This window comes from Oncorhynchus gorbuscha, linkage group LG01 (genome assembly GCF_021184085.1).
Source record: "Oncorhynchus gorbuscha isolate QuinsamMale2020 ecotype Even-year linkage group LG01, OgorEven_v1.0, whole genome shotgun sequence".
Classification (NCBI taxonomy): Eukaryota; Metazoa; Chordata; class Actinopteri; order Salmoniformes; family Salmonidae; genus Oncorhynchus; species Oncorhynchus gorbuscha.
The window spans coordinates 3,519,510-3,536,388 of record NC_060173.1 but is presented as its reverse complement, the minus strand read 5'-3'; the positions used below and the strand labels follow the sequence as shown (position 1 = coordinate 3,536,388).

Sequence of the window (16,879 nt, the reverse complement as noted above, 5' to 3'; positions counted from 1 at the left end):
AGGGGATAGTGCCTAGGATTTTTAGGCTGTGAGTTAAGGGGTAGGGGATAGTGCCTAGGATTTTTAGGCTGTGAGTTAGGCGGTAGGGGATAGTGCCTAGGATTTTTAGGCTATGAGTTAGGCGGTAGGGGATAGTGCCTAGGGGTTGAATTGGGATTCAGGGGCCCTCACCTCCAGACGTTGTCATCGAAGGTGAATAATCCATAGAGAAAACAGATCAGGCCGACTACCGCAGCGAAGAACAGCATCTCAGTGTAGAAACCCAGCCAGGCAAAGTAGATCCCAATCTTCTCCCCGTAATACTTCCTGTTATGAGAAATACAACACAACCAATCAAACATCTTCTCCCCGTAATACTTCCTGTTATGGGAAATAATCAAACATCTTCTCCCCGTAATACTTCCTGTTATGAGAAATACAACACAACCAATCAAACATCTTCTCCCCGTAATACTTCCTGTTATGGGAAATAATCAAACATCTTCTCCCCGTAATACTTCCTGTTATGAGAAATACAACACAACCAATCAAACATCTTCTCCCCGTAATACTTCCTGTTATGAGAAATACAACACAACTAATCAAACAACAACAAGTCTGTTTAGTGTCTAGGAAAAAAGAGGACAACGTGGAGACTTGGTTCAAACAAACGCAGATAATTGACCTGTGCACTGCGCAGTTCACATTGAAAGGGGATTTCTGCTTGAGCTGAAATCCTTGGAGTTAACAGGCAATGTGAGATCCGCAAACATAAGAGACACTGGCTTAGAAGTACAGTATATCAACGTGCACAGGTTGTTAATCTGAGTTGGATTGAACGTCTGGCTTGGCGTTCTTACCGTATCAAGTTGAGGGGCTGCTCTTTGAAGAAACTGAAGAACTGGGCCCAGTGTTTGTAGAGGTTGAATCTCTCACTCTCACTGTTGGAATCCCTGGATGGTTTCCAGTATCGAGACTTTATACATACAGAGGGAGACAGACCGTTTAACATGTCATGGTCCTACTGTTCATCCTTATCCATAACATGGTTGCAAAATTCAGATCCCCCCCCCCCAAAAAAAAAGTATTTGTTTTTTTCTCTCCAGAAGATTCCCAGATTCAAGAGGTAAATAAGCAGGGAATCTGGAATCCTCTCGCCAGGATTTCTGGAAAACCTGGGGATTCTGGGAAAGTTACCCAGAGTTGTGCCTGTTTTTATTTTTTATTTAACCTTTATTTAACTAGGCAAATCAGTTAAAGAACAAATTCGTATTTACAATGACGGCCTATCAGGGAACAGTGGGTTAACTGGCTTGTTCAGTAGGCTACCTGCCGCCCCTCCGCTCTAACCACTAGGCTACCCTGCCGCCCCTCCACTCTAACCACTAGGCTACCTGCCGCCCCTCCACTCTAACCACTAGGCTACCCTGCCTCCCCTCCACTCTAACCACTAGGCTACCTGCCGCCCCTCCACTCTAACCACTAGGCTACCTGCCGCCCCTCCACTCTAACCACTAGGCTACCTGCCTCCCCTCCACTCTAACCACTAGGCTACCTGCCGCCCCTCCACTCTAACCACTAGGCTACCCTGCCGCCCCTCCACTCTAACCACTAGGCTACCCTGCCGCCCCTCCACTCTAACCACTAGGCTACCCTGCCGCCCCTCCACTCTAACCACTAGGCTACCCTGCCGCCCCTCCACTTTAACCACTAGGCTACCCTGCCGCCCCTCACTCTAACCACTAGGCTACCTGCCGCCCCTCCACTCTAACCACTAGGCTACCTGCCGCCCCTCCACTCTAACCACTAGGCTACCTGCCGCCCCTCCACTCTAACCACTAGGCTACCTGCCGCCCCTCCACTCTAACCACTAGGCTACCTGCCGCCCCTCCACTCTAACCACTAGGCTACCTGCCGCCCCTCCACTCTAACCACTAGGCTACCTGCCGCCCCTCCACTCTAACCACTAGGCTACCCTGCCGCCCCTCCACTCTAACCACTAGACTACCTGCCGCCCCTCCACTCTAACCACTAGACTACCTGCCGCCCCTCCACTCTAACCACTAGACTACCTGCCGCCCCTCCACTCTAACCACTAGACTACCTGCCGCCCCTCCACTCTAACCACTAGGCTACCTGCCGCCCCTCCACTCTAACCACTAGGCTACCTGCCGCCCCTCCACTCTAACCACTAGGCTACCTGCCGCCCCTCCACTCTAACCACTAGGCTACCTGCCGCCCCTCCACTCTAACCACTAGGCTACCTGCCGCCCCTCCACTCTAACCACTAGGCTACCTGCCGCCCCTCCACTCTAACCACTAGACTACCTGCCGCCCCTCCACTCTAACCACTAGGCTACCCTGCCGCCCCACAATGTGGAATGTCTCATTCCAAAAGGGGATGATAATAGGGTTCATTTTAATAAAGATACACCCTTTTTTTTTTGGGGGGTGATTACTATATGAACGACACATTGTGCACAAAACAATTCCTTGCCCCTTTCCACCACTAGATGACTTCACGGATGTCTGTACGTCGATATGAAACAACCTCACAAGAGCCCAGAGGGTAAAGCTGGTTAAAATGACATCACAGCCAGTTTTCCCTACTAGGAGAGAAGGTCACTTTCAGAGTTTTTTGGGGGGGGTCAATTCCATTTCAAATCCAGTCATTTCAGAAAGGAAATCAAATTCCAATTCCATTTTTTTTTCTCATAGAATAAAAATTGTAATTGTAATTTCAGTTTCCGTCCTAAATTGTAATTGTAATTTCAGTTTACGTCCTAAATGGTAATTGTAATTTCAGTGTACGTCCTAAATTGTAATTGTAATTTCAGTTTACGTCCTAAATTGTAATTGTAATTTTAGTGTACGTCCTAAATTGTAATTGTAATTTCAGTGTACGTCCTAAATTGTAATTGTAATTTCAGTGTACGTCCTAAATTGTAATTGTAATTTCAGTTTACGTCCTAAATTGACAGGAATTTAAAAGGGAATTGAGCCCAACCCTGGTCACTGTTGGACAGTGGCCTCTTACATCGTGTAGTGGGAAGGCAGACCCGTAGGTGCCGTTGTTGAGCAGGCGCTTGATGCCCTTCTTGTCCTCTCTGTCCGTCTTGTGGTAGGGACAACGGGCTAAGATGTAGTACACCTGGAGGGAGGAGAGAGAGAAATACATACATAGAGATTCACACTTCTACAAATAGAGGACTGTCTATTCTACAAGTCACTATACTGCCATGACTACATTCCCAATTTAATTCACATTAATAATTATAATAATTATTTTATAAAGCCATTTTTACATCGACGGTTGCTTCACAGCCAGGAAGAAACCGTGAGGAGAGAAGTCAATTCTTCTCCTTTGATTCTCTTATACAAAAAACCTTTACGTTTAAGCCTACTTACTATCCTGTTGCGGACGGAAGGAGGGAAGAATGTCTCCTTGTCATCGATGAGGAAGAAGTCAATCTTTCCCTTGTTGAAAGGTGAGGTGAAATAGTCAGGTTCAGGATTCATAATGTGGTCCGGTAGACGGAAAGGAGTGAACAGCCAGTCCATGGGAATGTCCTGGATGAAGAACATATTAAGAAAAACAATACTTCACTTTCCAAGCCGTGATGCCAACACCTTGTCACCACAAACATGTTTTCGGGTTTGACAATGACAACAATGTAGTTGGCATGAACACAAACAGATCTGGGATCAGGCTACCGTTTGAACCTACAGTCCAAAGACTGGCCAGATATTTTCTTTAAGTCCTGGTATTGGAACCAATCCGTTTTGCTTGGCCCGCCTCGCTAACCGCTAGGCTACCTGGCTGACTACTGTACCTGGTGAACGGGGATGTCGTTTTCCTTGAAGGGAACCTTGATCTTGCTTGGCCCGCCTCGCTAACCGCTAGGCTACCTGGCTGACTACTGTACCTGGTGAACGGGATGTCGTTTTCCTTGAAGGGAACCTTGATCTTGCTTGGCCCGCCTCGCTAACCGCTAGGCTACCTGGCTGACTACTGTACCTGGTGAACGGGGATGTCGTTTTCCTTGAAGGGAACCTTGATCTTGCTTGGCCCGCCTCGCTAACCGCTAGGCTACCTGGCTGACTACTGTACCTGGTGAACGGGGATGTCGTTTTCCTTGAAGGGAACCTTGATCTTGCTTGGCCCGCCTCGCTAACCGCTAGGCTACCTGGCTGACTACTGTACCTGGTGAACGGGGATGTCGTTTTCCTTTGATCTTGCTTGGCCCGCCTCGCTAACCGCTAGGAATGGCTGACTACTGTACCTGGTGAACGGGGATTCGTTTTCCTTGAAGGGAACCTTGATCTTGCTTGGCCCGCCTCGCTAACCGCTAGGCTACCTGGCTGACTACTGTACCTGGTGAACGGGGATGTCGTTTTCCTTGAAGGGAACCTTGATCTTGCTTGGCCCGCCTCGCTAACCGCTAGGCTACCTGGCTGACTACTGTACCTGGTGAACGGGGATGTCGTTTTCCTTGAAGGGAACCTTGATCTTGCTTGGCCCGCCTCGCTAACCGCTAGGCTACCTGGCTGACTACTGTACCTGGTGAACGGGGATGTCGTTTTCCTTGAAGGGAACCTTGATCTTGCTTGGCCCGCCTCGCTAACCGCTAGGCTACCTGGCTGACTACTGTACCTGGTGAACGGGGATGTCGTTTTCCTTGAAGGGAACCTTGATCTTGCTTGGCCCGCCTCGCTAACCGCTAGGCTACCTGGCTGACTACTGTACCTGGTGAACGGGGATGTCGTTTTCCTTGAAGGGAACCTTGATCTTGAGGACATCGGCGTAAGTGGCCAGAACCTCCCATGGAGCGTGGATCTTCACAAAGTACGTCTTCCTGTCATCTGACACCTGATTGGAGGAGAGAGATGGAGAAATGGAGAGATAGATAGAAGTGGAGATGGATGGACAGACAGGAAGACGGCGGACAGACAAACAGACACAGCCTGTCAATTATTTAACCAATAGCCAAGTTTAGCTACTTAAGTTCACCTCCACCACCACAAACAAACCATTTTCCTGTACTGTGGTGTAAAGTTGATAAACCAGAGTATTTCTATTGATCTATCGCCCCCCGGTGGTGAGAAAGAGTAATGGCATCCCCCTGTACAAAAACACTGCCAGGACAGTCTGTCCTTGTATACTAAATATCTCTCCCCCTGGTGGCGAGAAAGAGTAATGGCATCCCCCTGTACAAAAACACTACCAGGACAGTCTGTCCTTGTATACTAAATATTTCTCCCCCCGGTGGTGAGAAAGAGTAATGGCATCCCCCTATACAAAAACACTGCCAGGACAGCATGTGCCTGTATACTAAAAATCTCTTGTTTCAGACCTATATTCATACACTAGCCTAGTCTCAGATCTGTTTATGCTACGTTGCTAACTCCTCTGGTCCGATGGTGTTAGAAACAAAGACATATCTGGGACCAGGCTATTTATTCACCAGAACTTGGCTAGATGTAATCAGATAAACCTTCAGGGCAGGAATCTTACCGATTTATCCTCTGTCTCCAGCTCCAGCCCTGCTTTCTGTAGGTTAGCCTCGTACTCCCTCCGTCTCTCCTGTTGACACAACATAGAAGGAAGAAAAGAGAAGAGGAGAGAGGAGCATAGAGGGGAAGAGAGAGAGGAGAGGAGAGACGATAGGAGAGGAGAGAGGATATGAGAGGAGAGGAGAGGAGAGAGGATAGGAGAGGAGAGACGATAGGATAGGAGAGGAGAGAGGATAGGAAAGTAGAGGAGAGAGGAGCATAGAGGGGAAGAGAGACGATAGGAGAGGAGAGAGGATATGAGAGGAGAGATGATAGGAGAGTAGAGAGGATATGAGAGGAGAGACGAGAGGATAGGAGAAGAGAGAGGATAGGATAGGAGAGAGGATAGGAGAGGAGAGAGGATAGCATAGGAGAGAGGATAGGAGAAGAGAGAGGATAGGATAGGAGAGAGGATAGGAGAAGAGAGAGGATAGGAGAAGAGAGAGGATAGGATAGGAGAGGAGAGAGGAGAGGAGAGATGATAGGAGAGGAGAGATGATATGAGAGGATACCCCAACATGTCTCCCTACTCCCATTACCCCAACATGTCTCCCTACTCCCATTACCCCAACATGTCTCCCTACTCCCATTACCCCAACATGTCTCCCCATCCCATTACCCCAACATGTCTCCCCATCCCATTACCCCAACATGTCTCCCCATCCCATTACCCCAACATGTCTCCCTACTCCCATTACCCCAACATGTCTCCCTACTCCCATTACCCCAACATGTCTCCCTACTCCCATTACCCCAACATGTCTCCCCATCCCATTACCCCAACATGTCTCCCCATCCCATTACCCCAACATGTCTCCCTACTCCCATTACCCCAACATGTCTCCCTACTCCCATTACCCCAACATGTCTCTCTACTCCCATTACCCCAACATGTCTCCCTACTCCCATTACCCCAACATGTCTCCCTACTCCCATTACCCCAACATGTCTCCCTACTCCCATTACCCCAACATGTCTCCCTACTCCCCATCCCATTACCCCAACATGTCTCCCTACTCCCATTACCCCAACATGTCTCTCTACTCCCCATCCCATTACCCCAACATGTCTCTCTACTCCCCATCCCATTACCCCAACATGTCTCCCTACTCCCCATCCCATTACCCCAACATGTCTCCCTACTCCCCATCCCATTACCCCAACATGTCTCCCTACTCCCCATCCCATTACCCCAACATGTCTCTCTACTCCCCATCCCATTACCCCAACATGTCTCCCTACTCCCACTACCCCAACATGTCTCTCTACTCCCCATCCCATTACCCCAACATGTCTCCCTACTCCCCATCCCATTACCCCAACATGTCTCCCTACTCCCCATCCCATTACCCCAACATGTCTCCCTACTCCCCATCCCATTACCCCAACATGTCTCCCTACTCCCCATCCCATTACCCCAACATGTCTCCCTACTCCCCATCCCATTACCCCAACATGTCGCCCTACTCCCATTACCCCAACATGTCTCTCTACTCCCATTACCCCAACATGTCTCCCTACTCCCCATCCCATTACCCCAACATGTCTTCTTACTCCCCATCCCATTACCCCAACATGTCTCTCTACTCCCCATCCCATTACCCCAACATGTCTCCCTACTCCTCATCCCATTACCCCAACATGTCTCCCTACTCCCCATCCCATTACCCCAACATGTCTCCCTACTCCCCATCCCATTACCCCAACATGTCTCCCTACTCCCCATCCCATTACCCCAACATGTCTCCCTACTCCCCATCCCATTACCCCAACATGTCTCCCTACTCCCCATCCCATTACCCCAACATGTCTCCCTACTCCCCATCCCATTACCCCAACATGTCTCCCTACTCCCCATCCCATTACCCCAACATGTCTCCCTACTCCCATTACCCCAACATGTCTCTCTACTCCCATTACCCCAACATGTCTCCCTACTCCCCATCCCATTACCCCAACATGTCTTCTTACTCCCCATCCCATTACCCCAACATGTCTCCCTACTCCCCATCCCATTACCCCAACATGTCTCCCTACTCCTCATCCCATTACCCCAACATGTCTCCCTACTCCCCATCCCATTACCCCAACATGTCTCCCTACTCCCATTACCCCAACATGTCCCCCTACTCCCCATCCCATTACCCCAACATGTCCCCCTACTCCCCATCCCATTACCCCAACATGTCTCCCAGTGGCCTCCATAATTATTAAATGAAGAAGTTTGGAACCACCTAAACTTTTCCTAGAGCAGGCCTTGGTCAGGGAGTTAACCAAGAACCCGATGGTCACTCTGACAGAGCTCTTTGCAGCACTCCACCAATCAGGCCTTTATGATAGAGTGGCCAGACAGTAGCCCCTCCTCAGTAAAGGCACATGACAGACTGCTTTATTTGCTAAAAAGGCACCCAAAGGACTCTCAGACCATGAGAAACAAGATTGAACCCTTTGGCCTGAATGCCAAGTGTCACGTCTGGAGGAAACCTGACACCATCCCTACGGTGAAGCATGGTGGTGGCAGCATCATGCTGTGGGGATGGATGTTTTTCAGCGGCAGGGACTGGGAGACTAGTCAGGATCTAGGGAAAGATGAACGAAGCAAAGTACAGAGAGATCCTTGATGAAAACCTGCTCCAGAGTGCTCAGGATCTTAGACTGGAGCGAAGATTCACCTTCCAACAGGACAACGACCCTAAGTACACAGCCAAGACAACACACAAGTTGCTTCGGGACAAGTCTCTGAATGTCCTTGAGTGGCCCAGCCAGGGCCCGGACTTGAACCCGGTCAAACATCGCTGGAGAGACCCTGAAAATAGCTGCGCAGCAACGCTCCCCATCCAACCTGACAGAGCTTGAGAGAATCTGCAGAGTAGAATGGGAGAAAATCCACAAATACAGGTGTGCCAAGCTTGTAGTGTCAAACCCAAGAAGACTCGATGCTGTAATCACTGCCAAAGGTGCTTCACCAAAGCACTAAGTAAAGTGTCTCAATACTAAATGTGATATTTCTGTTTGTTTTTTTAATAAATTTGCTAAAATTTCAAAAAAACGTTTTTGCTTTTTCATTATGGGGCATTGTGTGTAGAGAGAGAGAATGAGAAAGTGTGTGTGTGAATGAGAGAGGGTGTATGAGGGAAAATGTTGAGGGAAAATGAGAGAGGGTGTATGAGGGAAAAATACTATTTGATCAATTTTATAATAAGGATGTGATATAACAAAATCAAGGGGTCTGATTACTTTCCGAATGCACTGTATATGATTATAAATATTATTATTATTATTACCACTTTATCATGTGGACTTTGTGTACAGGAAGCTTCACCTCAAAAGGACTACTTCTCCCACACAGCATGCAAATAGTACTCAAATATACTTAAATAACAAAGTTAACAAGGAAACTAAGGGTCAATTCAAGGCTAACTCAAAGCAGGAGGCAGATGATAAGGACATTCCATTCCATGGGGCTCGGTCACTGGCTAGGAATGAGGAATTATAGGTATATATATATATGCCATTTAGCAGACACTTTTATCCAAAGCGACTTACAGTCTTGTGTGCATACATTCTACATTCTACGTATGGGTGGTCCCGGGAATCGAACCCACTACCCTGGCGTTACAAGCGCCATGCTCTACCAACTGAGCTAGCTTAGTTTAAATGTTTCATCTTGTTTCAAGGTATTTGTGTCATGTAGCTTATTTCTGAAATATGAACACTATCAACAGTCAGTGCTTGAACAGCTTGGCAAGAGACGTACCTAGCTGGTGCTGACAAGTAAGGTTAGTCAAGTGAAGTGAGTCAAGTAAAGTGAAGTGAGTCAAGTAAAGTGAAGTGAGTCAAGTAAAGTGAAGTGAGTCAAGTAAAGTGAAGTGAGTCAAGTAAAGTGAGTCAAGTAAAGTGAAGTGAGTCAAGTAAAGTGAAGTGAGTCAAGTAAAGTGAAGTGAGTCAAGTAAAGTGAAGTGAGTCAAGTAAAGTAAAGTGAGTCAAGTAAAGTGAAGTGAGTCAAGTAAAGTGAAGTGAGTCAAGTAAAGTGAGTCAAGTGAGTCAAGTAAAGTGAAGTGAGTCAAGTAAAGTGAGTCAAGTAAAGTGAAGTGAGTCAAGTAAAGTAAAGTGAGTCAAGTAAAGTGAAGTGAGTCAAGTAAAGTGAAGTGAGTCAAGTAAAGTGAAGTGAGTCAAGTAAAGTGAGTCAAGTAAAGTGAAGTGAGTCAAGTAAAGTGAGTCAAGTAAAGTGAAGTGAGTCAAGTAAAGTGAAGTGAGTCAAGTAAAGTGAGTCAAGTAAAGTGAAGTGAGTCAAGTAAAGTGAGTCAAGTAAAGTGAAGTGAGTCAAGTAAAGTGAAGTGAGTCAAGTAAAGTGAAGTGAGTCAAGTAAAGTGAAGTGAGTCAAGTAAAGTGAAGTGAGTCAAGTAAAGTGAAGTGAGTCAAGTAAAGTGAAGTGAGTCAAGTAAAGTGAGTCAAGTAAAGTGAGTCAAGTAAAGTGAAGTGAGTCAAGTAAAGTGAAGTGAGTCAAGTAAAGTGAGTCAAGTAAAGTGAAGTGAGTCAAGTAAAGTGAGTCAAGTAAAGTGAAGTAAGTCAAGTAAAGTAAAGTGAGTCAAGTAAAGTGAAGTGAGTCAAGTAAAGTGAAGTGAGTCAAGTAAAGTGAAGTGAGTCAAGTAAAGTGAAGTGAGTCAAGTAAAGTGAGTCAAGTAAAGTGAAGTGAGTCAAGTAAAGTGAAGTGAGTCAAGTAAAGTGAAGTGAGTCAAGTAAAGTGAAGTGAGTCAAGTAAAGTGAAGTGAGTCAAGTAAAGTGAGTCAAGTAAAGTGAAGTGAGTCAAGTAAAGTAAAGTGAGTCAAGTAAAGTGAAGTGAGTCAAGTAAAGTGAGTCAAGTAAAGTGAAGTGAGTCAAGTAAAGTAAAGTGAGTCAAGTAAAGTGAAGTGAGTCAAGTAAAGTGAAGTGAGTCAAGTAAAGTAAAGTGAGTCAAGTAAAGTGAGTCAAGTAAAGTGAGTCAAGTAAAGTGAAGTGAGTCAAGTAAAGTAAAGTGAGTCAAGTAAAGTGAAGTGAGTCAAGTAAAGTGAAGTGAGTCAAGTAAAGTGAAGTGAGTCAAGTAAAGTGAGTCAAGTAAAGTGAAGTGAGTCAAGTAAAGTGAGTCAAGTAAAGTGAAGTGAGTCAAGTAAAGTGAAGTGAGTCAAGTAAAGTGAAGTGAGTCAAGTAAAGTGAAGTGAGTCAAGTAAAGTGAAGTGAGTCAAGTAAAGTGAAGTGAGTCAAGTAAAGTGAGTCAAGTAAAGTGAAGTGAGTCAAGTAAAGTGAAGTGAGTCAAGTAAAGTGAGTCAAGTAAAGTAAAGTGAGTCAAGTAAAGTGAGTCAAGTAAAGTGAAGTAAGTCAAGTAAAGTAAAGTGAGTCAAGTAAAGTGAAGTGAGTCAAGTAAAGTGAAGTGAGTCAAGTAAAGTGAAGTGAGTCAAGTAAAGTGAGTCAAGTAAAGTGAAGTGAGTCAAGTAAAGTGAAGTGAGTCAAGTAAAGTGAAGTGAGTCAAGTAAAGTGAAGTGAGTCAAGTAAAGTGAAGTGAGTCAAGTAAAGTGAGTCAAGTAAAGTGAAGCGAGTCAAGTAAAGTGAAGTGAGTCAAGTAAAGTGAAGTGAGTCAAGTAAAGTGAAGTGAGTCAAGTAAAGTGAGTCAAGTAAAGTGAAGTGAGTCAAGTAAAGTGAAGTGAGTCAAGTAAAGTAAAGTGAGTCAAGTAAAGTGAAGTGAGTCAAGTAAAGTGAAGTGAGTCAAGTAAAGTGAGTCAAGTAAAGTGAAGTGAGTCAAGTAAAGTGAGTCAAGTAAAGTGAAGTGAGTCAAGTAAAGTAAAGTGAGTCAAGTAAAGTGAGTCAAGTAAAGTGAGTCAAGTAAAGTGAAGTGAGTCAAGTAAAGTAAAGTGAGTCAAGTAAAGTGAAGTGAGTCAAGTAAAGTGAAGTGAGTCAAGTAAAGTGAAGTGAGTCAAGTAAAGTGAGTCAAGTAAAGTGAAGTGAGTCAAGTAAAGTGAGTCAAGTAAAGTGTGTCAAGTAAAGTGAAGTGAGTCAAGTAAAGTGAAGTGAGTCAAGTAAAGTGAAGTGAGTCAAGTAAAGTGAAGTGAGTCAAGTAAAGTGAAGTGAGTCAAGTAAAGTGAAGTGAGTCAAGTAAAGTGAAGTGAGTCAAGTAAAGTGAGTCAAGTAAAGTGAAGTGAGTCAAGTAAAGTGAAGTGAGTCAAGTAAAGTGAGTCAAGTAAAGTGAAGTGAGTCAAGTAAAGTGAGTCAAGTAAAGTGAAGTAAGTCAAGTAAAGTAAAGTGAGTCAAGTAAAGTGAAGTGAGTCAAGTAAAGTGAAGTGAGTCAAGTAAAGTGAAGTGAGTCAAGTAAAGTGAGTCAAGTAAAGTGAAGTGAGTCAAGTAAAGTGAAGTGAGTCAAGTAAAGTGAAGTGAGTCAAGTAAAGTGAAGTGAGTCAAGTAAAGTGAAAGTGAAGTGAGTCAAGTAAAGTGAGTCAAGTAAAGTGAAGCGAGTCAAGTAAAGTGAAGTGAGTCAAGTAAAGTGAGTCAAGTAAAGTGAAGTGAGTCAAGTAAAGTGAAGTGAGTCAAGTAAAGTGAAGTGAGTCAAGTAAAGTGAGTCAAGTAAAGTGAAGTGAGTCAAGTAAAGTGAGTCAAGTAAAGTGAAGTGAGTCAAGTAAAGTGAAGTGAGTCAAGTAAAGTGAAGTGAGTCAAGTAAAGTGAAGTGAGTCAAGTAAAGTGAAGTGAGTCAAGTAAAGTGAGTCAAGTAAAGTGAAGTGAGTCAAGTAAAGTGAAGTGAGTCAAGTAAAGTGAGTCAAGTAAAGTGAAGTGAGTCAAGTAAAGTGAAGTGAGTCAAGTAAAGTGAGTCAAGTAAAGTGAGTCAAGTAAAAGTGAGTCAAGTGAAGGAAGAGTGCTATGTATTACAGCATCCTGAATTATGTTCATACATCTTATTCACCCTGTATTATTGTAGTATTAGCAACTACAGAGCCATGTAGCCGGATTAAACCAAAACAAACTCTGAACTCACAACGGAATGGAGCATTCAGTCAGGTTTTACCCAGGCAGTGTCCTGAACTCACAACGGAATGGAGCATTCAGTCAGGTTTTACCCAGGCGGTGTCCTGTGCCCAGAAACCAGTATTTAAGTATCACTGAGAATTACAATGAAACCCCTGCGAGGACAATGCACTTGACAACTATTTGCAGTAGAAGGAAGTGTAGTTGATAGTGAGGTGTGTTTCTGAAGGTTGTATTTTACCTGTTTCCTCTCTCCGTCTCGGTCATCCACATAGGACAGGACGAAGTCAATCCTCCTCTTTCCATCCCGGAAGAACACAGAGTCCTTACTCTGCTGATGCTTGTCAACCTGGGAGGAGACAGACAGCACACACACAGACAAACAGTCAACACACAGTCAACATACCGCCAAACACAGACAACACACAGACAAACAGTCAACACACCGTCAACACACAGTCAACCACAGTCAACACACACCAACACACAGTCAACACACAGTCAACACACACCAATACACAGTCAACACACACCAATACACAGTCAACACACACCAATACACAGTCAACACACACCAATACACAGTCAACACACAGTCAACCACAGTCAACCACAGTCAACCACAGTCAACACACACCAATACACAGTCAACACACACCAATACACAGTCAACACACACCAATACACAGTCTACCACAGTCAACACACAGTCAACACACACACACAGTCAGCTGACATTCCCAGATATAGGGCCCGTTTCCCAGACATAGATTAAGCCTAGAACTGGAATAAATAGCTATGTAAATGGAGTCTCTGTCTGGGTCAGAGACTCAATGGTCCATGAAGTACACCACCACACAGGAAAGTCTTGGATGCCTTGAAATGCAAACAGCCTTCAGTTCACCCCAACTTCAAGGTTTGAGTATCTCTCTACACAGGCGTTTCAAGGTAGAACCATAGCTAAACACATTATTGGAAAAAGCCAGACCTCTGAACCGAGCTATCCCCAGCACAGCAACGCCACTGCAAATCAATCTATATACTGTCACTCTAACAAGATACATGGAACCAAGACGAAGAATCACACACAGCATCACAGTATTACCGCCCCTGCAGAAACGGAGCTGGATGATGAGGACATGCAAGGAGCGGGAGCAACGCAATTCAACCACGGCTGAAATGTTCTATGTTCCATTAAGCATAGTTACATTGAGCTTATCAGGACGTCTGAATCTTGTTTTATCCACATTAGAACTGACCATGGGTTGGTCATTATCTTAATGCACTGAGTCCTGGTCTGGTTATTATCTTAATACACTGAGTCATGGTCTGGTTATTATCTTAATGCACTGGTCATTATTTTAATAAACTGAGTCATGGTCTGGTCATTATCTTAATGCACTGAGTCCTGGTCTGGTCATTATCTTAATGCACTGAGTCCTGGTCTGGTCATTATCTTAATGCACTGAGTCCTGGTCTGGTCATTATCTTAATGCACTGAGTCATGGTCTGGTCATTATCTTAATGCACTGGTCATTATTTTAATAAACTGAGTCATGGTCTGGTCATTATTTCAATACACTGAGTCATGGTTTGGTCATTATTTTAATAAACTGAGTCATGGTCTGGTCATTATTTCAATACACTGAGTCATGGTCTGGTCATTATCTTAATGCACTGGTCATTATTTTAATAAACTGAGTCATGGTCTGGTCATTATTTCAATACACTGAGTCATGGTTTGGTCATTATTTTAATACACTGAGTCATGGTCTGGTCATTATTTTAATGCACTGAATCCTGGTCTGGTCATTATCTTAATGCACTGAGTCATGGTCTGGTCATTATCTTAATGCACTGAGTCCTGGTCTGGTCATTATCTTAATGCACTGAGTCCTGGTCTGGTCATTATCTTAATGCACTGAGTCCTGGTCTGGTCATTATCTTAATGCACTGAGTCCTGGTCTGGTCATTATCTTAATGCACTGGTCATTATTTTAATAAACTGAGTCATGGTCTGGTCATTATTTCAATACACTGAGTCATGGTTTGGTCATTATTTTAATGCACTGGTCATTATTTTAATAAACTGAGTCATGGTCTGGTCATTATCTTAATGCACTGAGTCCTGGTCTGGTCATTATTTTAATACACTGAGTCATGGTCTGGTCATTATCTTAATACACTGACCATGGTCTGGTCATTATTTCAATACACTGAGTCATGGTCTGGGTCTTCAGTAATCTTGGTTAACCCAGAAATAAAATCGTACAGAATTTGTTTACGTAGTATGTCCACGAGAGGTTAGGTCTTGAAAGGTTGGGTCTTAGTCTGGATCTCAAAGACTTCTGTCATGATTATAGGTTGGGCATGTGTCTCAAGGACATCGGTCTTGACTCTATCTCTGGTTAGTTAACAGATTACAGTAGCCTCTGTCCAAGACGGCACACAGAGCATTCCCACTGGGCACACCATGTCATTTCAACGTGGATAATATTTGGTTGAGATTACAAACTCTATGCACCCACTCATAAAGAGAGACAAAAGTTAGTTGAATTTCCTATGTTTTGTCACTATGCTTTCAACCATCTTAAAAACAACAAAATTCCAATGGAAAAAATAGCATCTGATTGTTGGTTTTAGTTCACCGAAATGTCTATAACTGCTAGGGGTGTGCCGAGTAGTCGGACAAAATGAGTATCGCAACGGATATGGGTACATTTTTTGGATACGCTTAAGATCCGAGTATATTTTGTAATTATTTGTGATCGTAAAAATAAATAAAAAAATACATTATTTTCGGGTGCCAGCAAGCATCTTTCTCACGTCAGTCAGTCCCAGAGTTTCTAAAGCGTCTTTGAGTCAGTCATGTGCGACGTTCTACGTGCACTAGATAACTTAACTGGCTAGTTTGCCTGTCTGTAAAGAGATGGGCGGGTTGTACGTTGATCCTGCCGCTCTGATTGGATAGAGTGAAGCTCTATTTCTCTGTCCACTCGCTTCATCATTTCGATCACTTTTCCTCGCGTGTTTTCAGTCTGACCATTCAGATTGCTGCTGCCTGCTAGTATGATAAATCACAAGGTGAGGATGTTTGTTGTCAAGCGATCAATGTGCATAATATCTAACAAGTGGGGCAAAGGGTAGGGAAAACATATGAAACCTCTGACTGAGTGACAGCAAACTTCGCTGCCCGCTGCATATTGAGGACACACAGACACAACACTCCGCACACGGCTCCTAATCTGCAGCTTTTTTTTGCAGTGAGAACGTGAAACTGTCAATTTCTGGAAACGATTATGAATACCAGCATGGCCATGTCGGCACACCCCGAATCATTGCGCTTTCAACCATTTAAAAGCACAGCAAAGTTCGGGGAATACAATGAAAAATCGTGTTTATTTATATAAAAAATTGCCAACTGGGAACACACTGGTTGAAGGCAATTATAGTGACAGTAACCTCAAAATGTCGCCATGCACGTTAACTCATTTTATAGTCCCAACCTCTCGTTACGTGTTGGTCTGGGTCTCAAGGACTTCTGTCTTGATTAGAGGCCATTGGTAACTGGAGAGAGATCTCAATTAAATGTCAACAAGACAAGACTGACGACTGAACAGTAAAATAAAGTGAAGTTCCGTGACTGGTACTGGGCATGGTAGACCACTAGCAACAGTCTAATTAGCATATCACTCAGAATGAAGTGAGGTACTGGGCATGGTAGACCAATAGCAACAGTCTAATTAGCATATCACTCAGAATGAAGCGAGGTACTGGGCATGGTAGACCACTAGCAACAGTCTAATTAGCATATCACTCAGAATGAAGTGAGGTACTGGGCATGGTAGACCAATAGCAACAGTCTAATTAGCATATCACTCAGAATGAAGTGAGGTACTGGGCATGGTAGACCAATAGCAACAGTCTAATTAGCATATCACTCAGAATGAAGCGAGGTACTGGGCATGGTAGACCAATAGCAACAGTCTAATTAGCATATCACTCAGAATGAAGTGAGGTACTGGGCATGGTAGACCAATAGCAACAGTCTAATTAGCATATCACTCAGAATGAAGCGAGGTACTGGGCATGGTAGACCAATAGCAACAGTCTTGCCAGATAGACAGCACAGACAGTTCTGGGACAAGGCTAGATTTACAAAAAGTTACTGCACGTTCCAATATATAGATCAGAGATCAGGCTGGCCTGATCACCGACGACAATGAGACAGCCTATAGGGAGGAGGTCAGAGACCTGGCAGTGCTGTGCCATGACAACAACCTCTCCCTCAACGATGAGACAGCCTGTAGGGAAGAGGTCAGAGACCTGGCAGTGCTGTGCCCGTACAACAACCTTTCCC

General features: G+C 44.5%; 1 protein-coding gene across 3 annotated transcripts in view; it reads right to left on the bottom strand.

Annotated features, from left to right (window-relative positions):
- LOC124031658 (anoctamin-5-like) overlaps nucleotides 1-16,879 on the bottom strand; it is a 106,622-nt gene that overhangs the window by 33,083 nt on the left and 56,660 nt on the right. For all 3 annotated transcript variants that reach the window (XM_046343171.1, XM_046343182.1, XM_046343192.1), the window contains 7 exons: nucleotides 12,761-12,868; nucleotides 5,495-5,563; nucleotides 4,727-4,849; nucleotides 3,388-3,549; nucleotides 3,017-3,130; nucleotides 840-955; nucleotides 172-306 (listed from right to left, as the gene is read on the bottom strand). In XM_046343171.1, the coding sequence (XP_046199127.1) occupies nucleotides 172-306; nucleotides 840-955; nucleotides 3,017-3,130; nucleotides 3,388-3,549; nucleotides 4,727-4,849; nucleotides 5,495-5,563; nucleotides 12,761-12,868 (827 nt within the window). The remainder of the gene's footprint in view (nucleotides 1-171; nucleotides 307-839; nucleotides 956-3,016; nucleotides 3,131-3,387; nucleotides 3,550-4,726; nucleotides 4,850-5,494; nucleotides 5,564-12,760; nucleotides 12,869-16,879) is intronic.